At 34.6% G+C, this 26,802-nt stretch overlaps 1 protein-coding gene across 10 annotated transcripts in view; it reads right to left on the bottom strand.

The window, feature by feature from the left end:
- LOC129764506 (protein split ends) overlaps positions 1–26,802 on the bottom strand; it is a 268,076-nt gene that overhangs the window by 65,993 nt on the left and 175,281 nt on the right. For all 10 annotated transcript variants that reach the window (XM_055763632.1, XM_055763633.1, XM_055763634.1 and 7 more), the window contains one exon: positions 6,644–6,912. In XM_055763632.1, the coding sequence (XP_055619607.1) occupies positions 6,644–6,912 (269 nt within the window). The remainder of the gene's footprint in view (positions 1–6,643; positions 6,913–26,802) is intronic.

The following is a 26,802-nucleotide window of genomic DNA, read 5'->3' as shown; positions in this document are numbered from 1 at the left end:
TTTATTTTATTGTGCTCGTCTCCATTCATAGAAAAATGTTACGGCAAAAAAAAAATTCAAGATTTTGAAGGATAATGAAAAACATTCGGAAAAACTTAATTCCCATAAGTTCTACAGTGACGTCCTAGAAGGTGTCGTTAGTCCAATGAGAATTCACGTTGATTGAATTGATTTTCGTGTTCCGTGGGTGTGAAGCGAAAATGATAATGGATTCTCAGGAGTAATAACTATATCCATATGAAGCATTAATTTTATGTAAATAATAATAAATCGTCAAATGCGTGGTTAAGCGCGGTTCGTCCTATTTGAGTTATCTTTATTTTGTTGTGTTCGTCTCCCCTCAGAAGTATTAGAAAATGTAGAGATAAATGATTAGGTATGGTTCAGGACTACGTGTTTTAAGTATTCAAATAATGTCAAATAATAATTTTCATTCCATTTACAACAATTAGAAAATGCTTTCGAGCTTGCTAATCCGATAGATCCAATAGCTTTACACCAACGAACATGTCGACACTGTATATCCGTCATCGCGAACTTATTGACGAATTTCATACCAGCTCGACAGGCCATTGCACAATGGTCCAGGAGATGCATTTAAGTGGAAATTAGCATTTCGAGCTCGACAGTTATTCTCTAGATAAAAACTGTCTCCGACAAAACTGAAACTTCTTCCCTGTAAAAGTGCCCACCTTCTGGAAATGGTGTTGTGACTAGTTGAAAATTGTAAGGGCTATTCACAATTTTTTTTAATATGAAAAAGAAACGTTTTTGAGAAAAATAAATTAAAAATTTTAAAAATATTTTTTTCAGTGTAATTTTCTATTTGTTTTTTTTAAGAAAATTTTAACAATTTCCTACATTTTATTCTTTGATTGCAATTTTGTAGATGTAATAATTTTTGGACCATAAATTTTTGTAAAAAATAAGGTAAACATTTCTGGCCCTTTCAAAAATTAGTCTACTTTTTCTTCGTGGATTTCAAGTACGCAAAGTTGCTTGAATGACCAATGTATTTACACCCACAAAATTTCACTGCAATCCGAAATGTTGCTGCCAATACACAATGGTCCAGATGCATTTAAGTGGAAATTAGCAATTAGATCTCGACTGTTATTCTCTAGACAAAAACTGTCTTAGACAAAGTTGTTACATATGATAGAGTGTTCACATTTTCATGTTATCAAAAATAGAGTGACCAAAATTGTCGATGAAATAAAAAATATAACTTTTTTATCTTTATAGATAGAGGTAAGTATAGTTCGACAATATTGTAATCCCAGTTATTTGAGACATCTTTGTAGAACAAGGTTTTTTTTTCTATCCCTTGAATTAACCGATATAGCGCCTTTTTTTAAGTTGCGTTAGGGTCACCATGAAGAAAAACTGTTTTTTTGCTCCAACTTTTATATCTCAAATTCTACATATAAACTGTCTTCGAAAGACTTTTATAACATATTAATACAAACATTTTTCGGTGCAGAACTTGTAAATATCTCAACTTCACTCAAAGATATTGATATTTCTTCCCAAAAAATACGCTCTCTTCAATTGCTCGCCATTCTTTCTGGGGCAAACATAAAAAAAGTTTGTTAACGGAATTTTAAAGTACAAATTTTACTCTATATAATATGTGATTTTTAAAGATATGTTATTTTTTGTATTTGAATAAATTAAAATTGAAATCATGAGTTTTTGGGTGAAAACCCATCAATAACTTTGAGCATGGTTGAGATATTGACAAATTCTGCATCGCAAAATATTGGTATTGATAAGCTCTAAAAGTCGTACGAAGAAAATTTTGATGTAGAATTTTAAATATAAAAGTTAGAGTAAAAAACTGGTTTTTTCATGGTTACCCTAATGCAACTTAGTTGAAAAACAACTTTGTGGAAGATATTTATTCTTTAGACAAAAACCGTCTTCGACAAAGTTGTTACATATGATAGAGAACTCATTTTTATGTTATCAACAATAAGGTGACTAAAATTTTCGATGAAATAAAAAATCTAACTTTCTTATCTTAATAGACAGAGATAAACATAGTTTGACAATGTTATAACCACAATTATTTTAAACAACTTTGTAAAACAAAGTTTTTTTTATCTTTTAATATTATCGATTTAGCGCTTTTTGTCCTAGGTTGCATTAGGGTGACCATGAAAAAGCGGGTTTTTTGCTCTAACTTTTATATTTCAAATTCTACATCTAAACTGTCTTCGTACGACTTTTAGAGCTTATCATAACCAACATTTTGCGATGCAGTACTTGTCAATATCTCAATTTCACTAAAAGTTATTGAAGTTTTTTTATCCAAAAATTCATGATTTGAATTTTAATTTACTCAAACACGAAAAATAGCATAGTTTTGAAAATCACACATCATGTAGATTGAACTATCTTTCGAATGAAACAAATAAACTTTGTTTATGTTTGCTCCAGAGAGAATGACAAACAATATCAATACCTTTGGGAGATATTGACAAGTTCTCCATCGAAAAATATTTGTATTAGTAAGCTCTACAATTCTTTCGAAGACAGTTTGTATGTAGAACTTGGAATATAAAAGTTAGAGCATTAAAACAGTTTTTTTCATGGTGACCCTAAGTCAATATGGATAAATGGCGCTATATCAGTTATTTCAAGAGATATAAAAAAAACTTTGTTCTACAAAGATGTCTCAAATAACTGGGACTACAATATTGTCGAACTTTGTTCACCTCTATCTTTAAAGATAAGAAAGTTAGATTTTTTATTTCATGGACAATTTTGGTCACCCTATTTTTGATAACATGAAAATGTGAACACTCTATCGTATGTAACAACTTTGTCTAAGACAGTTTTTGTCTAGAGAATAACTGTCGAGCTCTAAATGCTAATTTCCACTTAAATTCATCTAGACTATTTTGTATTGGCAGCAACATCTCGGATTGCAGTGAAATTTTGTGGGTGTAAATACATTGGTCATTCAAGCAAATTTACATACTTGAAATCCACGAAGAAAAAGTAGACTAATTTTTGAAAGGGCCAGAAATGTTTACCTTATTTTTTACAAAAATTTATTACCCTAAAACTATTATATCTACAAATTTCCAATCAAAGAATAAAATGTAGGAAATTTTTTTAATTTTCATAAAAATATACCAAATGAAAAATTATACTGAAGAAATATTTTTAAAATTTTTAATTCATTTTTCTCAAAAACGTATTCAATTCATATTCATATTCAAAAAAAAACAATGTGAATAGCCCTTACAATTTCCAACAAGTCACAACACCATTTCCAGAAGGTGGGCACTTTTTACACGAAAGAAGTTTTTCTAACAACAACTTTTTCATGTTTTTTATACTACTAATCCTAATTTTGTTCAAAGTTAAGATAGCGATATAGTCAGATATAGAAAGAGTAACATTTTTTTGCAAAACTTCTCGCGTTTGTCATGTTCTTGAAGTGTTTCTAAATAGAAAAAATATTGCAGAACATGTAATTCGCGATAATTTCTACATAAACATTTTAAACCATGAAAAACACATTTTAAACCATTGACACATTGATAAAGCGGAATAATGACTGTGAGTCATGTTGACTAAATTCGAGGCGTATGCGCAGCGTGCAACGTTATAAGCGCATGACCGACGCGACGACTTGAGTAAACACAACATTAATAGCACGCGTCAAACCAAACTTCTATCCTTATTTTTGTTTCATTTTATTTCCGTACTAACATAGGATAAGCAACAATGTAAACTATGTAAAGTTAATAAAAACGTTGAGAATCTTGATAAAGACGAGCAGTACACGAGCAGTACACAAGCAGTACTCGAGATACACGTTACAAGTTGTTTAAATCGGGCGAGATGTAAATTCGAAAAGTCCCTCGCATTTTAGCATTTCCCCCACTTGGTGGTTAGACACTCCACTCCCCTCTCTAAGGGGGGCTGCCATACAAATGAAACACAAATTTCTGCGTTACTCGAGAATTAATCAAACAAATGAAACAAAATTTGGCATGTGGAGGTTTTAGGGTGCAATGTGGTGTTTTCAGTTCTCTCCTGAAATTTTTTTTTTCGGGCATTCGCAATCGGCCTTTCGGATTCCTATTGGTGAATGAGTGAAACGTTTATCAATATGCTTATTCAATTTCAAAATGCATTATTATTTTCTCAATAAAGGAACACGAAGCTCAATCTCGTCAACGACAATTCGAATTGAAGAAATGAACTTCAATTGGACAAATTTTTCAATGCAGAGACATATGCGTTTCGATTTTTTTCGACTATTTTCGAATACACTTCAATTGATGCTATCATTTTATTTGGGTGGAGACGAACACAACGAAATAGAGATAGCTCAGATCAGACCATCCGTTCGCTTGTGATGATTATACGTACGATCGAGGAATTTTTGATTTGTATTTAACATATCGGGTCTGTTTTAAAACATAAAAGTTTTTAATATTAAATCCAGCTTTTGAGTAAAATTTTTAAACGTGTATTGAAAATGATTTTTTTTTCAAAATTGTTCATATCCCATCAACTATGCTGTACATCATATTTTCAAATAAAAAAAACAGGATTTTGAGCTATGAACATTGTTGAATATTGGAATACGGAATTGCATCACACAATTCGATAAAAAGAAATTCAATTAGATTGCTTCCTTCCAAGAAAGTTTGAAAACGGCCGGGAGGATATCAGCCCAAACTCCTTCAAAACGGATGAGTGAGCATCAGCGCCAAAATATATTAAACTGTCGATAACGCATACTGAAAATTGCCCGCTGGATCGTGTGGGAGGAACTTTTCTTACTTCTGTTTGGTTTGTTTTCGGTTTTGTGTATTCTACCCCCGCAATTTTGGCAAGAGTGAGAGCCATGAGGAACCATTCAACCAAAGTTCGCTAAAAGTCGAAAAAATGGTTCAATATTTGCGTTACGGCTGAAGAGGGAGCGGTTTGTCCAATAGCAACAACCCCCATTGAGTCTATTTTTATCTCAGGCGAAATATAGATAATCTCCCGGTATTCGATCCTCCCGTGACCGTGGCGGGAAAAAGCATATTCAATTCATTTTCGAGTTGGGAAAAAACTGGTATACTCTCTCCAAATTCTATAAGACCAGGAGATAATCTTGCTGCTTTGTGTCATTGTAACAAATAATGTGAGTAAGGAATTGGTGACTACCATACATTTCATGAGTTTCATATGTGTGTGTGCAAGCGCTGAGCGTAAACGAATGTTTTCGTTTTTTCGACTGTCAAGTTTCTATAAGACCAGTTAAATTTTCTGTTGTTTCAGTTGTTTTAATCAATTAAAGCAAATGCCGAAGGGAAAAGTCCCCACGGAGAGAGAAGAGAGACAAGTCGATGATGCATTTCACCAAGAAAATGTTGGTATAAGAGAAATTTCTCATCGGAATGGACGATCCCATCAAGTAGTGCTCAATTATTTGACGAATCTTCAAAAATACGGTAAGAAGAAGAGAGCTCTACGTAAATCGAAGCTCTCTGACCGGTATAAGCGGGAAATAGCTAGAACAGGTTCGAATACCTCAAAATCGCATTTGCAAATAAAGCAATATTTCAACTGCTCAACTGCTCGGGTGACAATTCGTCAAATTTTGGTAAAAAATCCTCACTCAATGCATAGGTTATCTTCACTGACGAAAAAAAATTCAATATTGGTATTGGCGTGATTTACGGAAGAACAGTATTTTTCAACCAGGAATTTTGGTGGAAACTTGTGCATGGTTTGGCCGGGATTCTGTGCAACGGAAAGCTCAAGAAAGCGTTCACATCATTCAAGGATTACATACATATTCTGGAATCCTCTGTCCTACCGTTTTTGCGTGGATATCGCCACAAAAAAATCACATTCCAGCAAAACAATGCTACTATTCATACCAACAAAGGATACTAAGCAATGGATTAAGGACCAAAAATTTAATTTTTTGGACTGGCCGGCTCGCTCTCCAGACTTGAATCCTGTTGAAAATCTTAAGGGGCGGTCCTTGTACGCAGAATCTACACTGAGGGAAAACGGTACACCACGATTGAAGAGCTCAAGGTCGCAATTTCGGAAAAAGGGAAAAATATCGAGAAATCCGTTCAGCAGAATTTTGTAAATAGTATTCCAACACGAATTTTCAAGGTTATTAGTCTAAATGGCAAGGTTACTAATTACTGACATGTAAATCACCCGATCGTTTTGAATTTTTCATTCATAATACTTATGGATTTTGAAGTGGTCTTATAGAAACAGGACAGCTGAAATTATCATATTTAAGCACCATAAATAAACAAACAACTCTTTTGACGAAATTGACGTTAAATATACTTTATTCTAAGCATTCAACAATGTATGAATGTATCTTGGTGAAATTCTAACTGTTCGTGTTGCAACGAAATAGAATCAGGTTGGTCTTATAGAAGTTGGGCAGAGAGTATGCGTATCTTTCGACATGCCACTTGAAATACAATTAAGACGTATAAGTTTTATTTAGAATCGGATTCTCCGTCGAATATTGATAAAACTATTAAACAAGAAGGTTGAAACAATTGAGTAAGACAACGCTAGACACAAACCCCAATTACCTAAAATAACGAGAGAGAGAGAGAGAGAGAGAGAGAGAGAGAGAGAGACTTACCTCGTACTGTGCAGACAGGGAGTACAGCACCTCGTGCTGTACCAGCTGGTAGTCACCATCGGCTCCGCTGCTCGAACGCTTGCTGGAGGTCTGCGTGTTCGCATGACCTCCCCCAGTTGCGACCTTTACATGTGCCGTTTTGGTGCCGTTGGACGGGGCTCCCATAGCCCCCGGAGAAGCCCTAACAATCGAACCGCTGCTGCTATCTTTGCTGCTGACGGTGGCCACAACAACCGTAGCACTCTCGACGCAACTACAGTCACAGTCAGCTGGAATGGAAAAAATAGAGAACGAAGAAGAAATATAGTGTTTACAAAATCTCGAGCACCTTAACGACAATCATAACCCTTCGAACCTCTTCAAAGCCATCGACAAGAACACTTCTTCAACGAATACATTTCCGAAATCGAATATCCCTTTTTCTGTATACTAAATATAAATTTGAACTGTAATATTTCGTACCAAAAAGAAGGTAACAGAAAAATGATTTTTCGTGACAATACGAAGAATCTTCAGAGACGCGTCTCTCGTGGCCAAAAAAGTCGCTGTGGTATGCATACCCCATACCCCATCATCAGCCGCAGAACGCGAATACTCCAACCCAGGATAATATCTGCGAGATGTTACCACGGCTTGTAAATGAGGTGGAAATTTAATGGTGTGTATTTTTAACTTCGAATCGCACTGCAAAATATGGCACGATCCGAGAAAACGGAGTAATAATGGGGGAAAAACAAAACGGAATTCCATTTCGAGCGAGGATGGATAGTCAGTCATCGGCGGTTCGGTCGGGAGACAGGCATAATAGAGAGTGAGAGCTGTTACACTGAAAAAACGAGTGGTTTATTTTTAAAAGCAGTGCAAATGTAAATGCGAATGGAGAATCTTCTGTGAAATTCTATGATATTGAATTTCTTTACTCTGTAGGTTCTGTGACCCAAGACATCATGGTGACTCGCTGTATCCTCCCCGAAGGGGAATACCGACTAGAATTTACGTACAAATTGCGCCGTAGCCCAGAAATATTCACACAGAATTTGATATCCTTATTTACACAACCTTCGGCCGGCAGGCGCGCGGTTGTATTATCCGTGTTGTAGCACAGCCATCGAATACGTTAGAGAAGTAAATAAATAAGCTGTAATGCCATCGGAGCTCATCTAATTTAATATAACGGATAACATAGTTCTACATGGTTGAGCACATATTTGTATTAGAGTGGTTCCGTCAATGTTCTCAGAAGTGTGTCACCGCTAACCGGCATAAAATATTGATGGGATTATTGTTTCGAAATATAGGAACTGTCGTTGAAGTAAGCATTTTATTTGGATAAAATGATGGGCAATGAAAGTATTACTGAACAGAATAAAAACGTTGACTCGAAATGTGCTACATGAAAACGAAAATCACAAACCGTACATTCTATTAATTGTACAGTACAATTTGCGACGAAGAGTGCCTTTAATTTACTAAAAAAAAATTGATCGATCGGTTAATAAAAAGGCTAAACGTATCAATTTGAAATTTTTCAGGAAATTGGAGCTAAATTTTTTTTAACATACCGCAATATAATCTAAATTACAGTTTTTGGCCCTTTTCTAACATAGATGTAGAAAATTTAAATGATTTTTTTGCTCGAAAATACAATCGATGTGTTTTTTGAGAAAAGTTGCGAAAGCAAATGACGATGTGATGTTATTTACAAGCAATTCAGTCAGAAATTTAAAAAAGAGTTATTTGACCCTGCCATAGGTAGGTAGGTTAACAATAATTTCCCCCAGAAAAAGGTTCATGCGAGAGTCACATGTTTTTAAATACGTCAATGGTTCCTTCTACCCATGAATGAAATCGTTGTCAGGGACAGCGATGATCTATTGATTAGATCTGTTGAGTGCTCAGATGGTTGGGTTTCTCAGAAAAAACAGGAAGTGGGTTATATCTATGGTATAACCGCAAGGGTGACGTAGGACTATCGTTGATTTAGAGATCATTTGTATGAAGTTGAATCTGAATTCATTCTGAATGAATGAATATTTGGAGAACTTCGAAAACGAGAGCGTTACGTTGGAGGCACAAGGTTTTATGCATCCAATATTGGATACGGAAATATCCTACTGATGGGGAAGAATAATCTTCAGAAGCTATCCTGTTGATTGCGATTGATTGCAAAATCACAAAACCTAATGTATTTGGTCACAGTGTTACATGGATAGAAAACATTAAAATAAACTCTTCCATATGAATGTAATTTTAAATTCCCAGAGGAACTGGCAGATTATTTTCAGTAACGATTAGATATTTCCACATTTTCCTCGATACTGGAAGCCCACCAGTGGTTAATGCTAACTCGATAACCATCTGTTAATAGCACTTGATTGAAACATATTTGGTCACAGTGTTACATGGATAGAAAACATTCAAATAAACTCTTTCACATGAATGTATTTTTAAATTCCTAGAGGAACTGGCAGATTATTTTCCGGATCTTTCTCGATACAAACGGAAAGAATTCCGTGCGTGTATGTGTGTGTGTAGCGGCTGCTTCGAGATCTTCCCGGGGAACCGTTTGTAGCATCACTCTCCTCCTGATGGATTCCCTTCTGGCCTAAGGTGCACAAACAGACTCTTGGTGACACCGTTCATCCGCGCTTTCATGATAAATGAAGAGCTTCACCACAACAGCGACAACATGCTCCAATCGCTGTTCAATTAGAACTGAGTGGATTTCCGAGCAACGCTCGCTTATATACCGATTGGTGATTTCAATAGCCTATTTGAAAGCAAATTTAAGACTATTGAAACAAGTTTTTGGATCAGAAAGTAACAAGTATAGAACGCGTAGACATTTTATCTTTCGAATGAAGTGTTTATCATACCATTTCGTTCAGTTGTTTAGGAGCTATTAACACTCAAAATCTCGGTCTTCGGCGTAACGCTTTCGTTTTCGAAACTTTGATTTTACACCCCGGTATAGAAATGAAAGACGTAGTCCTACGTCAAAAAATAAAACAAACAAATGATGCGACAGCTTTTATATTTTTAATTCATTGGTGTACACCAATTGGCACGGCAATCCTTCTGAATCTTCTGAAAGCTAGTGAATGATCGTGCAATATTCGATATACGCCATATCCCCAGTATGTTACATTGCGTAGGTCAGCGTTTTTTCGATTTATATGAGCATTTTAAGTGATGAATTTTTATACAAATTGGAGAAAAAAACATAGCCACCATTTTTTAATTTTGAATAATCGTAAAAAAAATCAAGTGTTCTTGCCGAATTTCAGCTTTATCATCCGTATAGTTCCCTAGACAAATGTACCGCCAGCAAGGTACCGATTTTTAGAGGACACTTACGCACACCAATGCAGTATTTCACACACACCCTAAAACCGCAGCAAGAGGTTCGATCACTTGACTAAATCTCAAATGACCTAATAAGTCGCCAAAGAAAGTCTTTTTTTGGCCATCCAGGTCGGGGCCGCCCTTCAGAAAGCCTGTTGACTGTTCGCTAGCAGGGTGCGATTGGAAAAGAAATCACAAACGACAATTCTTCATACCTTCACTCTGTGCTATTTTTGTGCAAGGTCGGAGCTTAAGTTGAAGAGGTTTCTTTGTGTTTTAACGTAGGACTAAGCTGAACAAGGTTCATAATATAAGTATATGGGGTAATATAAAAATCTAAAAATTCAACAACAAAAATAAGACTTTGAACATTTATAACCATTTCTTAATAAATCACAATAAAAATTTGCATCAATCGATTCGAAATATTTTTACGCATCTGTCATAACTGTTATATTTCGAACCAATTATGGAATACTTTAGTCCAAGCAGTTAGTAACCCTGAAAAGAGCCGATGACATCGAAATTCCTCGCAGCTTCGATTTTTGCATGCATCGTCAGTGACGATAACGCAATGGTACCCGCTTTTGTGGTCCGTGTTAGGGAAACACATTACAGTTTGCACAAATGCATGCGGATAGAACGATACCATGCATCAAAATTCAACCGCTGCCCAATTACGATCGAGATTAAATTTTTGAGACCGGTCCAATGCTTATATTTTTTAGATTTTTTAATAGTTTGCTTGGGTCCCTAAGAAACACACATGTAACTCGTTGACCTTTTATCTTTTTAATGAAATGATTGTCATAAAAATTCATTCAGTCGGCAGGGATATTAACGTTCAAAACCTTGCGCCTCAACCTCAAACGTAACGCTCTCGTTTTCAAAATTTTAAATTGACACCCTAGTACAGAAATTAAAGATGTGGTCGTACGTTAACAATGAAATTTTGTCTCAGATACCACTCTTTTATATTTTTAATCTCACGTCCAGTGCAAATTTGAAAAAAAATGATAAAAAAAATGACAAAAAATCAAAACTTAAAGTGCTTTGAGGCACCCCTAAATCATGTCCGATTGAGCTGAAATTTTGCACAGGTCATTTTTTTGGACCAATAAACAAAATGTACATGCTTGGTTCTTCAAATTCGATAATTATATTTTCCCATACCTTCATTGCCTCTCAAGGCTAAGTCCCAAAAGGTCGATTTTCGGACAACATTTTTTTTCGAGATGACACCAGATCTCGACGTTTCATGCATTTTTAAACAGTTTTATTTAGCTTGCCCTATAATCTGTTTGTTTGTAGCTTTGTAACATGTTTGTATGTAGCGCTGACCCACATTAATAGAAATTTGACCCCCTTCCTGTTGACCGATTGATCTGAAATTTGGAACACACCTTTATCTCGGCAGTCATTATAAAACTGCGTATTTCATTATCATGAAAATCCAAGATGGCGGCCGCTACAAAATGGCGGATCACATATTTTCTCAAAACCTCATCAATATGGGTTTTCCAAAACCCCATCAATATGGGTATCAAATGAAAGGCCTTGACTAGTATAATACGGTTATTTAAGAAAAATACAAATCCAAGATGGCTGCCACTACAAAATGGCGGACTACATATTTTCTCAAAACTTCATTAATATGGGTATCAAATGAAAGGGCTTGACTAGTAGAATACGGTTATTTATGATAAATGTAAACCCAAGATGGCTGCGACTACAAAATGGCGGAATACATATTTTCTCAAAACGTCATTAATATCGATATCAAATGAAAGGGCTTGTCTAGTAGAACACGGTTATTTATGAAAAATGCAAATCCAAGATGGCTGCCACTACAAAATGGCGAACTACATATTGTGTCAAAACCCCACTAATATGGGTATCAAATGAAAGGGCTTGACTAGTAGAACACAGTTATTTATGAAAAATGCAAATCTGTGATGGCTGCCACTATCAAATGGCGGGCTGCATATTTTCTCAAAACCCGAAACCCGGGCTTGAATAGTAGATCACAGTAGATAATGAAAAATCCAAATCCAAGATGGCCGCAATCACAAAATAGCAAATTACTTTATTAAACGGTTTTATTTAGCTTGAACTGTTCGTATGTATGTTTGTATGTCTGTATGGTTATCCCAAATTAATAGAAATTTGACCAATAGGAACTGACCGATTTTATAAAATACCTTTAGCTCTGCTGTCATTTTAAAACTGCTTATCTTGAAAAATTTCAATTCAGCCGCCGCTACAAAATAGCGGATTGCATATCATCTCAAAAAAAAGGTTGATTGAGATATGTGTATCAAACGAACGAACTTGACTCGGAGAACACACTATGTATTTTCTGCAATCCACTCAATATCGATATCAAATGAAATTTTTTGACTGATAGAATACAGTACAATGGTTTCATTGTAGAGAAATATTCTAATGAAACAGATAATGTACTAAAAACTAGAAAATAAAATAATTTACTTATTTTATTAAGTAAATGGACTGCGTCATCTATATGAATGGATAATCTTTTTGATTAGGATGAATTTGGTTTTTGTTTTGTTTTGGAATAGATAGAATATGAGTTTTCTACAGAATTTACATTCTGACCAATGATATTCCAAAAACTATAAGTCGCATCTAAATGGTGTCTTTTGTTGGGAAGAGTTGTAGAGGATGGATGTTTGAAATTAGAAAAAATATGCACTAAATTAGTACTTTTTTTATTTACGAAAAATGGCAATATCTCAAATACATAGTCTTATTTTTTTTTTCAGTGCAAAATAGTAGAATTAAAAGCATATTTGTTTTTTCAATTGGTTTCATTGTAATTCCTGAACTTATATTTTTACCACAATAATACATTTATTCTTGAAACTTTCTAAATCGCTCTATTTCTCATGGATAAAAATAACATCTATGTACTCGAAATATTGCAATTTTTCTTGGAAAATTAAAATAAAAGTTTTTTTATTTTTTCAACGTTTAAACATCGATTCTATACAACGTTTTCTAAGAAACAATTTTGGTACAACTTTTAAAATAGAATTAATCAAAGATTTCTTTTACTAAAATCGACAGGCCCTTTTAAAAAAATACTCTTGAATAAAAATTGTCCCAATTCCTGTGTAAAACTTATATTTCCTCTATTCCAAATCAAATACAAACTTTCACTTAAATCAAGAATGTATGTTCCTCGAATCTGAATTTTCAGGACGGTTCCATGAGGATCTGCCGTTTTATAAAGCACTTCAAGAATAATTTTTCTGACTATCATAATTGTAAAAATTGTTATTTCAATATAAAAAAAAATGTTCATTCAGCTTGCCATTCGAAAATACAATATAAACGTATTGTTATTTGTTATGTTCCCCTAAATAACTTATGTTTCGTTGTAAGACAAGAATAGAGAACAGGAAAGAAAAGAAAAATGGAACAAGAAACAAAAGAAAAATAGAAGAAAGTGAAAAAGAAAAGAATGAACAGAAAACTACCTATAACCTGTAGGTATCGATTCGAAATGCATATTTGAATAAAATTAAAACGAAGAAAAATTATGACGCATAAACCTAGGCCTTTATTGAAGTATCATTAATGTCGGAGTAATCCGTCATAAAACAAGATCCTTTCAAGAATAACTACCATTATCTACCATCTTGAGAAATTACTTGATTACAATAGAGCAACTCGGCGCCGAAAGGCTGATTGGCCAGAATTGAATAAAACATTAGGGGACCGAGTATTTTTTACGAGTGAAAATGTTTTTTGTAACCCAAGAATAATTTTAAATAGGTTTTATCCCTTTTAGCAAAAAAATTCACAATAGAAATTCTAGAAATGAATTTTAGGGAGCTTATGCATTGTGCTTCGTGGACAAATATAGACTCTTCAAAAATCACTTTGAAGTTATACAAAAACTTCCCACTCGTGGAATATGTTCTACCGAAATGCCGCATATTCTCAGGCCATTCTGGAATTGGAATTTCTTACTTCAATTTAGTAAACAAATCATAGTGAACTTTCTGAGAAACTTGGTAAACCGACTTTATTTAATGCAGATTACTTTCTGAATCAAAATTGCTTCTGCTTCTCATTGTGCGATTCAATTCGCCCAATCCGATCCAAAGAGTGTATGTAGTACAATTGTACCAAGATCGACGCGTGTGCCCCATAACCGAAACTGTATTCTCCGTATACGTTTGTTTTGACTATCTTTATGTCTATCCTTCTCTTTTCGGTTGAGGGAGCTATTATTGCCATAAACACACTGCTGTTGCACGCAATTATGTGTCAAAGAAATGCTAAAATGCTAGATATTTTCCCTTTGCATATTTGGCATAGAATAAGCAGAAAGAGAGGTCTCCTAAGTGATTCAAGTTGCCCTACAGAAAACAAAAATCGTGAAACGTTTTCCACCGTGTAACCAATCTACTTGACGTCAACACGGATCCACGTGATCCAAACTTCTCCAATCTTGTTTGCCTTCGAAGCCCCGTCTTCTAGCAACTCAAAGCGCCGCCGTATGATTCCTCCCCAGAAACCTTACACCCCATAGCCATAGCCCCATAGTCAGTTATCTATTGCGCAGTAGAACCCAAAATTTGTTTTTTTCTTTTCCTCAGATGCTTTTATAGACCAAAATTCTCACATTACCACTTTTTGCCTATTAACTTATGGTTCCCTGCTGGGCTTCCATTAGAGGGTGGAAGGGGGTGCGTGGTGAATGAAACTACGCAAACCGGCGTTTGCCTTTTTTTTTCATCCAAACTGCCATAATCAACAACAACAAAATATCGCCGAAGGAAATACAACTCTCTGTGTGTGGAAGGTTTAGTGGCATAAGAGTGTTCACCGCTACGGTGGCTGCTATTACAAAAATGATGGCCAAATATGAAGCGAATAAACAAACTGTCGGAATTTCGGTGGATCCGAGCTTAATTTGTGTGCTGCTACACTGATGAAAAAAAGAACGCTGTGGGAGAATGGATCTCCTGGTTGATGGATGATGATCATAAATTTGTTTGTGCCGGCTATGAATATACATAATCTCATGTTTTTCGCTAGCTTCGTCCCTCTTGCCTCGCAAATGATAAGCGTTGATGACAGTGACATGTCCCAGATAGAGAGAGAACGAAGGGAATTGCAAATATTATCGGATGACTTTGCACAAAGTAGTATGAGACGCCAGTGCGCGGTTTGTCATCAGTTTCTGCGCGATAATGATTGGTTGACACAGCTGAAAATATGTGATGCAGTGAGCGAAAATTTTTCCGTGTGTTTTTATAACTAACGTTCCCAGTGGAACTTTGGCCTTCTCAACGTAAGTAAATATTACTTGCGTAAGTATTACCGGCCAGAACGGGAATTGAACCCGAACTCCCGGCATGATAGTGTGGGACGCTAACCACTCGGTCACGGGAGCACATATCTATTTAACCATAAGTGGTAAATTCTATTGATTAGATTAATGATTTTGAAAGTAGTAGTTTTGGTTTGGTCAAATAAAACTTAATGAAACTACAAATTGATTGATAAAACAAACCAAAATACCTCAACCCAAGATCATTTCGCTTTATGACAATGCTCTGCATCACATACTATCTGTGCCGCGCTTTAGTTGTTACGAAGATGCGAGAAATTGTTCAATGAATGGGTATAATGTTTACTGATACGTATCCCCAAATTGCTCGAAAGATGGGAACAATGTGTAGCCATGAATGATGTATACATTTAATAAATCCTCTTGTATCATGTTTCCAAGTGTCATGTTATTTTTCAAATTTTTATATTCCATGCCTTTAAATCTGCTATATCATCTCAGCAATTCCACGTCAAACCGATATAGTGGTTCTCAGATTTTCGTGGAAAATAGTAGTTTTGTTTCTTATCGCAAAATATTAGACTCGTTTTTTTTATTAGGGTGCCCATTTCCATTTTAGAATGGTCCAAAAAAATCTTGTTTTTTTTTTCGAAAGATGACTTTTTTCAAAAATTCATAACTTTTGGACTACTAAACCGATTCCGATGATCAACATAATTAATTATGATAATAAAAATCAATTAGCCAGTCTTTTTTTTTTTTGAAACAATATTATACTCGCGAAAAAAAATTGGATTTTTTGTACGTAATTGTGTTGGTTGTGTGAAAAATCCTCAGATTTCAACGAAAAATATAAAAACAATATGGCCCGAAACCATTTAAACTACGATCTACGAAATCAATTTTTTTAGGTGGAATGGTATTTTCAAGGGAGACTTGTTTATTGGATTCAATATGATATGTTGATCTTCTAAATCGGTGCAGTAATTCAAAAGCTGTGAATTTATGCAAAAGTCAGTTTTGGGAAAAAGGGGAAAAAATGATTTTTCGGACCACCCTAAAATTAAAAAAAAAACTCTTTGTGGTCGTTTGTCTGCTCTCAGCCACCATACCTTTTTTACCGTTCTGGTCGTTTGTCTGCTTGTCCACCACAGCAAGAAATCATGCTAATCTTATATTTTACGCGACCAAGTATAAGTTCTTGCTTTTCCTAAACGAAACTTGATGTCTAATGAACCTGTTCACGAATCAATACGGCGCTCCTACGAGTAATAGATAACGGTACTAAGTATCAAACAAAGGGGTCACCCACACAAAATAACGCACAGTGCGTTGAATGCATAAGAATGTGTTACAAAAAATCACAACAGCAGAATTTAGCCATTGTAACACTTTGGTGTGATGGAAAAGATTGTTCATAAATATCAGAACTACTTTTTGCATAAATGTCTCGTGTTATTTGAAAAGTGCTCATCTTTTCGGATACACATTGCTGGCATCAATTACATATTTATTGCATTAATGACGAAAGTGTCTTATATTCAACGCATAATAAAAATAAAATTATGTATTAATTATACTTCATATGATTCACTCTTGGAGACTATTTCGAAAGATTTCGCACAAAATAAATTAAAAAATGTTTATTTTTCATAGGCATGTATCTAGGGAAAATAATTCCGATCAGTACGATACCCATGCCCAAATTTAATACGACAAAAATTTATAACATAAAAACGATGATACCTACAGAATTCATGCCAAGGATGAAATGTAGGAAATTGTTTAAAATTTCACAAAAAAATACCAAATTTTTTTTGGAAAAAAAATTTCGTTGACAAAAAAGTTATTTTAAAAATTAAAATTCATTTATCTCAAAAACGTATATTTTTAAATTACCAAAAATATATATATGAATAGTCCTTAAAATTTCCAACAAGTCGTCGATAGATCGGAAGATGGGCACTTTTACAAGGAAAAGTCATGTTTTCTTTGAAAAAAATACAACTAATCCTTATTTTTTTCAAAGTCAAGATATAGTGTATTCGACAAAATTTTAGATCTTATTGAAATGTGAACTTTTGTCGAAGACGTCAACATTCTCTGTTATAGTTCTTGGAATATAAGTCATTTTTGTATGAAAACTCTTGAAAAAAATAATGTTTTGTTCGTAACATTTTTGTGTGTAAATTCTCACGTTTGACATGTTCTTGACATGTTTCTAAATAGAGAAAAGTTAGCAGATCATGCAAATTGCGATAATTTATACATAAAAATGTAACGAATAGACCATTAATAGCATTTTTCAAAGAAAAAACATGAAGAAGTTGTTGTTCGAAAAACTTTTTCCATGTAAATGTGCCCATCGTCCGATGTATCGAAAACTTGTTGGAAATTATCTATTTTTTTCAGAATTTTAAAAGCATATTTTTTCGAGAAAAATTAATTTTAATTTTCAAAATTTTTTTTTACAATGAAATTTTTTTCCAAAAAATCTTTGATAATTTTTAATGGAAACCTATGTAATTTCCTACATTTCATTCTCTGACCAACTTTTTGTAGATCTTACAGTTTTTAAATTAAGATTTTTCAAGTTTTTCCACTTTTTCCCAAAAATGTTTGTTTTTTCAAAAACTTTAACATTTGAACCACTGAATTGATTTCGATGATCGACAAATCAAATTGAAGTCAATGAGCTAGCCTTTTATTGAAAAATATTGAACTTTCAAAAAAAAAGGATTTCTTTTCCATAATTATTGATTGTAGTCGTTTTTTATTGTTTTCATGGCTTTGGACGAAAGGGCGCTATATTTTTTAAAAATATTTCTTGAAAGCTTGAAAGCTGATATCCCGATATCAGAGATGCTTTTTCTCGTTTTTGAGATATTATTTTTCAAAGTTTACCGCTCGGAAAATCATTCTGAAAATCGTCGTCAAAATACCCTACTCGTGCCCGATGATGTACCTCGAAGTAAGTGTAGGGTAACACGGGGTGAGTTGGACATACGGGGTTATTTGGACCAACCCTTTATCTCAAAAAGTACGGCTCAACTTGAATTTTTATTGGGCAATTTGTTTAGGGGGCCCAAATTCCAATTTGTACACTCCACCAGTGTTTACAACCGAGTGATGATGACAGAAGGATGGTAATTAGTCGTTGGATGGTGCGTACCACGATAGAAGATAAAAAAAGGAATAAAGACCAAAAAAACTCACCAATGTATAATATAAGATAATTATCATCAAAAAAATTTTTTTTTGTCAAAAATCGATTTTTCAGGCAAAAAAACGACCAAGTACCAAAAAAAACATTTTTTTTGACAAAAAAAAATTCGAGATAACTGTAAATCTCGACAAATAATGCAATTTAAAGATATTTTGCATCATTTTTTTTACAACCTCGATTTTCGGTGATTTTTCGTTTTTCAAAACAACTTAAATTTTAACGTTTGTGACACGAGTAAATGAAGTCCGAGTGAGCTAATATTTCCAATGTGTGTTCCCTAGGGTGCCAATGAAAATATTATCGTGCAAATCAACATTTCGTAGCAAGTTCCGAATGAAAAATCGAGATAACTATTTTCATTTGCACCCAAAACCATACTTTTCGTTTCGTACTCCGAAAAAAAAAGTCCCAGAGTGCCATTTTTCAACAAAAAAAATGTTTCGAGATAACACTAGATCTCTGCGTTTCATGCAATTTTAAGACATTTGGCATAGATTTTTTTTTCGAAAACCCCGATTTTCTGATTTTTTGATTTTCAAAAAACTCCAACTTTGACTGCTTTGCGCCACTATTCCTTAAGTCCGATTGAGGTGATACTTTGCATAGGGTGTTTTTTCGAGATGATGAACATTTTTATGAGGTAACTTTTTGAAATTCGAGATGACCATTTTCATTGGCACCCTAGGGACACATTGGTTTTTATTTATGGAAACTGAAATAAATCATTTCATATTTCATGTCATTTTTAACACAACCGCTACTATATGTAATTGTACACTTACACTTGTGCTAAATGTTTCACAATACACGATCGGTAATTGATATGAAATGTCACGAAGCAACCAACATTAAAGTTTCAAATTCAAATTTTATTTGCTAGAATTAATCGTATCACTCACCTTACTTCCAATAAAAACATGCCCCCGACTCGCATATATTTTCAATGTGGATTCTCCCCGGGCAACTCGTTTTTGATGCCTCTGTTAGGGAACACATTTCGGCCTTCATGTATTTGCAATACCAATTTCCCCCAGGCAGCTTAGTTTTGAAGGCTCTGTTAGGGAACACATTTCGGTGGGAACAAAAGTTTGCTCTACTTTGATGTATTTGCAATGCCGATTTCTCCGTATCTTCAATTTCGACCAAAATCAGAACGAGGTATTTCCGTTTGGAGATTCTTCGATTGTTTGATGATTAGTTTCATATAATATATTATTTTATTCATTGTGATGAATTGTTATGGTGTGTTCAGATCGATTGATGCAAATGTCTCGTAAATCCATCGGAAAATAACTGGTCAATAATTGTAAGTATATGAGCTGCCGCATGTGCCGTCAATTTCGACCAATAGGAAGTGGCTATTTCCGTTAGGATAGAGGTTGAGATTTTTCAATTGTTCGATAGTTAGTGTCATGACATAGATTATTTTATTCAATGTAAAAAATTGTTATGGAGTGTCGAAATCAATTGACGCAAAAATCTCATTAATCCATCATGGAATGAATGAGCAATAAGCGTTTGAAATTGTACAATTTTCACGATGTGCTCGATTTTAGATTTTCAATGTGTACCCCAATATGTTCCCGAAATACGTAATCCTACGTCAACATAATTCATTTCTCAGTGTTAAGTGTGAGGCCGCCGTGTGTGTCAGTTGTAAAAATAAAAACCACCATGGTAGCTACTGCGGGTAAATTGATGTGCGTTATATTTGTCTAAAGAAAGCTGTTAAAACATATCAAAGTTGACTCTTAGCTCTGAGAAAGACTATTGACTACTCGTGTTTTCCAAAGCGAACTCCCGGACGATACGATTTGGTACCAAAGATTCACACGATGATGTATAATTTTGTTTTTACTAATTGTAAGTGTTATTGGGAACAGGAGAAGAAATAGTGACCGAAAGACTCATCCAATGTACACTATTTGAATCCGAACTTCAAACTCCAAGATAGACGCCCGAAAAGTTCAGTTGTACGATAAATTAGTCCAATCTTCAGGGGGTTGCCAAGAGAGTTATAACCGAAAGTCGTGTTTGGTTGATTTGGGAATTGAGGCTCCCTAACGCACTCGGGACGTGCGTTGATTCTATGAAACCTAATTGATGTGGCTCCTTTGTTCGTTCGAATTGTTCATAAGTCATGGTTCTACATGCGTATCGAAACACCCCTAGATACGACAGAAAAAAATAAGGAAAATACCATTTCCGTGAATTTTCGCTCCCAAAGCGGCGGTTTCTATCAACCGGAGCAATCCGATGAACATGTTTCAGCCAAATTCACAATCCTCTCGAACACCACCACCCGGCAACAGCAGAAATAGCTCCAAGTGAGGAAGGATCGGAAGAAAGAGAACAGCAGCAGCGGCAGCATCTTGATGGGATCTGAATTTGATTATCCCACGTGCGGACGACTAGCGGCGGAGGAAACCCCATCCAGTCCAAATTCATCAGACCATCATTGGCACCTAACCTTGAGTAGTGATGATGTCAACAGAGGACACTCCGTGGAAATGGGCCTCCTGCAATGACAAGCCGAAGCGAACGCGTTTGCTTTACAAGTAGTATTTTTTTCCTTCCTATTTTTCCGAGGAATGGTACCGCCAAAGTTTGATGAAAACGACGTTGTGCGTCAGATGTAGAGAAGGATTTTTTTCTACATATTTTATGAGACCCAAAATCAATATCACCACGTGGGCGCGTGCGTGCGAACGTGATTTCGCTGTTATGACTAGACATTTTGATGATGATGGTGATGACGATGGAATTGTGATGAAATTTATTTCCTTCACCCCTGCTTTGGGGTCTCTCTATCCTGGTGGAACGATGATATTCCGTGAATAATTGTTTTACTCACGCAAGAAATAAAACGGCTGAGAAAATGGAATTACAAGCAAAGATTCAATTATGACCGTGGAGGGAGATGATGAATACCTTCTGAACGAGATATTGAAATCATTTCAAATATTAAATGGAAACGCTTGGTTTGAGAGTTCAGGTTCATCGCAAATTTGTTCACACACGTCCCATCGGTTTTTTCTTCATATCTCTCTGAAAGATACAAAACGCCGATACCGTTGGTCACCCCTATAATCACCTAGAAAGTGGCAGGTGGCGCGACTAAATTAAGCTCATCCAATGTAGCTGTTTTACGATCGTGTCGTAAAACTTCCTCTCTTTTAATATCATCTCCTGCCCATACATATATTACACCAGGTGGGACTGATACAGAGGATGCAAGAGTGAAATGATTACAGCCCAAAATATGCCCATCTGTGTGTGCTTCTTTACTCGGTGCGAAAAACTTTCTTTCTGTGGGATATTTGCGCTCGAATCACCTTGGTTACAAATTGTTCCATGATTAAGGCCTGTGCTCTGTCTGGCAACCATGCTTTTTTATCATTATCGAATAATTATGAAAATTCAATATCTGTATTTCGTTCATTAGAAAATGGCTCTATGTATGTTTCGATCATAAGCGAACGCCCATGGCATCGTTAATTTTGTTTTACGAATCCGATAACCCATTGAACGAACAACTTAAACGAAAGATATAATATATGGTCAACAAAATCAACAGAGGATTTGCTGTCAAATCGAACAATTCTGCCTAAAGTTTTCCATTTAAAATCGTAATTCTCCTTCAATTTGTTTTATATTGTTTTGAGTTGTTACAAGATTAGTCGGTCTACAAATGGTATTTCTTCTTCGTGCATTCAACTATCCAGAATACTCATACTATTCATAAAATACATTATCAAATAATATAATAGTATAAAAAATTGAAGAAAAAAATTTAAAAAAAATATTGTGGAATAAGAGAAAGAAACTAGAGAAAAAAAATTATAGAGGGTGGTGTCGAAAATACAACCGCATTGTTAACGTAAGACTACGGCGGAATTATCTCATTTCGACTGTTTGGCACTTTGGATATTATTTTGGAATATTCGGAATTAGAGCAAACTGAAGTTGGTAAATAATCTCATTTATACGTCAAAAATAGTTTTCAAACATTGACATTGTGATAACCTTATGAATAGATCCACCACCGTGTACAAAACATTACATGACAATTCACTAGCCGAGCAAAAAGTTTGCTTTCCACATGTTAACAAAAAATCCAAAAGTACGCCGATTCGTTGGAGATTTTTAAACAATTCGGCGCTTGTCTTTTCTGAATAAGTTAATCAAAAATTGCAGGATCATCGCATTGCAACTATGATTTCGTACCAAATGTTTTTTTTCTCATCTCGAAAGCAGGGTTTTAAAATATTGAATTTATTACACTGCATATCTTGATTTATAAAAATTTTGAACGCAACGCAACGCGAGATGGCTTTCGTTAATCTATTCTTTTCGTTCTAAATTAAGTATGATCATAATCAACCCGCCAATCGTATATTGACTCATTTAAACTATCCTCTGACTAAACCGATTATGCTGTTCCTAAACTTTGTTCTACCGCTCATCACCTATACCAATACCATCTACCAATCATCAGCACTTTTCAATCAGGAAGTTCTCAATTTTGTAAAGTTTATAATGAGACATGAATGTTATTGTTTATGTGCCCATGATAATCGAAGACCGCTCCGATATTGTTTAAGCGTTGTTTATGCGACGATTGCCTGCTGAAAACATGACGGAAAATCTCCCGAGTAGCCGGTTAACATGATGCCGTTTGGGTGTCACACATCCTCCATTTTCACCTAAGACAAAATTAAAACAAAATAAAAACAAATAGAGGAAAACAAATCGCGTGTTTTGTTTGTCTTTTGACGTAGAACTACGTCTTTCAGGAAAAGGTGCCAAATCAGAAAACAGGTCACATTTTTGTGAAATAAAGTTAACGTTAAGAACTATTTTCACAGTGAACAAATTCTGATACTTTGCACACCAATGCACAATGGCCCAGGAGATGCATTTAAGTGGAAATTAGCATTTAGAGCTTGACAGTTATTCTCTAGACAAAAACTGTCTTAGACAAAGTTGTTACTCATGATAGAGCGCTCGTTTTTATGTTGTCAGAAATAGGGTGACCAAAATTGTCGATGAAATAAAAAATATAACTTTCTTATCATGATAGATAGAGGTAAACATAGTTCGACAATGTTGTAGCTCCAACTATTCGCTATCTCTTGAAATAACCGATATAGCGCCTTTTTTCCATGCTATGTTAGGGTCACCATGAAAATAACTGTTTTTTGCTCTAACTTTTATATATCAAATTGTACATGCAAACTGTCTTGGAAAGACTTTTAGAGCATACTAATACAAACATTTTTCGATGCAGAACTTGTCAATATCTCAGCTTTACTCAAAGTTATTGATATTTCTTCCCAAAAAACACGCCCTTTTTTTATTTGTTTGTCTTTCTTTCTGGCGTAAACATAAAAAATGTTTGTTGACGGAATTTGAAAGAACAGATTTCACTCTATGTAATATGTGATTTTCAAAACTATGTTATTTTTTGTGTTTGAGTAAATTAAAATTAAAATCATGAGTTCTTGGATGAAAACCCATCAATAACTTTGAGCAGGATTAAGATATTGACATGTTCTGCATCGCAAAATATTGGTATTGATAATCTCTAAAAGTCGTACGAAGACCATTTTGATGTAGAATTTTAAATATAAAAGTTAGAGTAAAAAAAACCCGTTTTTTCATGGTTACCCTAATGCAACTCAGATAGAAAGCGCTAAAAACAACTTTTTGGGAGATATTTATAGTTCACACAAAAACTGTCTTAGACAAAGTTGTTACATATGATAGAGCGCTCATTTTTATGTTATCAAAAATAGGGTGACCAAAATTGTCGATGAAATGAAAAATCTAACTTTCTCATCTTTATAGATAGAGATGAACATAGTTTAACAATGTTATAGCCCCAGTTATTTTAAACAACTTTGTAGAACAAAGCTTTTTTCTATCTTTTAAAATAATCGATTTACCGCTTTTTTCTAAGTTGCATTAGGGTGACCATGAAAAAACGTGTTTTTTCTGCTTTAACTTTTATATTTCAAATTCTACATCAAAACTGTCTTCGTACGACTTTTAGAGCTTATCGTTAAGTTATTTTTTTTCTTTCATCGACAATTTTGGTCACCCTATTTTTGATAACATAAAAATAAGCGCTTTATTATATTAGCGCCTTATGCTAATTTCCACTTAAATGCATCTCCCGGACCATTGTGCAATGGAATCGGAAATTCTCTAAGATTCGTTTGATATACTATACAGTACAATCCACTAATGCCTAAACAGTTTAAATTAATGAAAACTGGAAGCATTTCTACTTTCCCATACATTTGTTCTGGCGATTTGTGTGCATTCCCAAACAGAGCTGTCAATAACGAGCAACTGATACATTCGTTTCTGCCCGTTTGGTTTAAATAAGCCATGCGCGATTTGAAGCCACACCACTTCTCGTTTCGCTTCAACACTTCTCTCGAAGCAACATGGTTGCCGCAAAGCATGGAGCGGGAGAGGATTCTTTTCTTGTCGGGTGAAGGAGGAGTATGGAATAGAGTTTTTTTTTTCCACAAGGGCGTTCTCAGGGCTAGAGACGGACACCAAAAATATAATAGAATGAAAACACAGATGCGAGTGAGTTAGCATAACACAACGAGCGGATATCATTCATGGCTAATGATGATGTTACACACATACACACACAGCTCGATACAAGGAGAGGAAGCCCTCTGTATCGAGGTGTGCTACGAAAAAGAAGAGCAGCATACGAGAATTTTTTGTGTTCTTGTTTTTAGCTGAATAACCATGACTAGGAACAATTTATACAGAATGATCTGTTTCTATTCAAAAGATATTAAATAGATAATAGACATAAAAGTGGGCCGGAGGGATTTTATGATTTTTGTTTTTTTAATTCAATTGAAAAACACAGTTGGCGCGTACGTCAACCATGCAAATTTGGGCAGTATAGTGGTTTTCAGATTTTCGTGAAAAGTGGTAATTTTGTTCCTTTTCGCAAAATATTAGACTCGTTTTTTTGTTTTTTTTTATTAGGGTGCCCATGTCCATTTTAGGGTCTGAAAAATCAAAATTTTCTCCTTTTTTCCAAAAATGATTTTCTTTTGAACTGTTTGTCCGATTCAGATGATCGACATATCATATTGAAGCCAATTCGCTGGTCTTTCTTGGAAAAATATAACTTGCAAAAAATAGGATTTTGTTTTTGAAATTATTGATTGTATTTGTTATTCACTGTTTAAATGGCTGTGGAATGAAAGGCGCTATATTTTTTTCCAATTTTTTCTTGAAAGCTGGAGTTTTTTTTACATAACTATACTAAAATCAGAAGGCTTCTTCTTTTGTTTTTGAGTTATAGAAAGGGGCACCCTAATTGAAAAATGAAAAAATACGGGTCTAATATTTTTCGATAAGAAACAAAACTACTACTTTTCACATAAATCTGAGAACCAGTATATGGGTTTGGCATGCAATGGCTGTATTACTAGGGTGCCAATGAATGTATGGGAAAAATTTGACCCTAAAATTTCAAAAATCGCCCTGCCCCTCGGGGTTTTCGGAATTTTTTCTTTTTTTTGATGCCAAATGTCTTAAAATTGCATGGAACGTCGAGATTTGCAGTTATCACAAAAAAAAATATTTTTATTAAAAAGATTTTACAGGCGGAAAAACGACCAAGCGCAAAAAAAAAAAAATTTGACAAAAAAAAACAATTTTTTTTGACGAAATCAATTTCGAGATAACTGTAAATCTCGACGAGTAATGCAGTTTTAAGACATTTGGCATTGGATTTTTTTTCAAAAAACCTCGATTTTCGGTGATTTTTCGTTTTAAAAAAAAAACTCTAACTTTAACGTTTGTGACAACAGTGAATGAATCCGAATGAGCTAATATTATGCACAGGATATATTATTGTGCAAATCAACATTTCGTAGCAAGTTCCAAATGAAAAATCGAGATAATTATTGTTATTGGCACCCAAAACCATACTTCGCGTTTCGCACTCCGAAAAAAAAGTCCCAGAGTGCCGATTTTTGACAAAAAAAATTTTTAGATGACACTAGATCTCTCTTTTATGCAATTTTAAGACATTTGGTATCAACATTTTTTTTCGAAAACCCCGATTTCCTTTACTACCCTTTTGGGTGGTTTTTTGATTTTCAAAAAACTAAAACTTTAACTTTTCGTCACTCTCCCTTATGTTCGATTGAGTTGACATTTTGCATAGGGTGTTTTTTCGAGGTGGTGAACATTTTTTATATGGGATAACTT

Source organism: Toxorhynchites rutilus, chromosome 2, assembly GCF_029784135.1.
Source record: "Toxorhynchites rutilus septentrionalis strain SRP chromosome 2, ASM2978413v1, whole genome shotgun sequence".
Lineage (NCBI taxonomy): Eukaryota > Metazoa > Arthropoda > Insecta > Diptera > Culicidae > Toxorhynchites > Toxorhynchites rutilus.
This window is presented reverse-complemented; position numbering and strand designations above follow the sequence as displayed.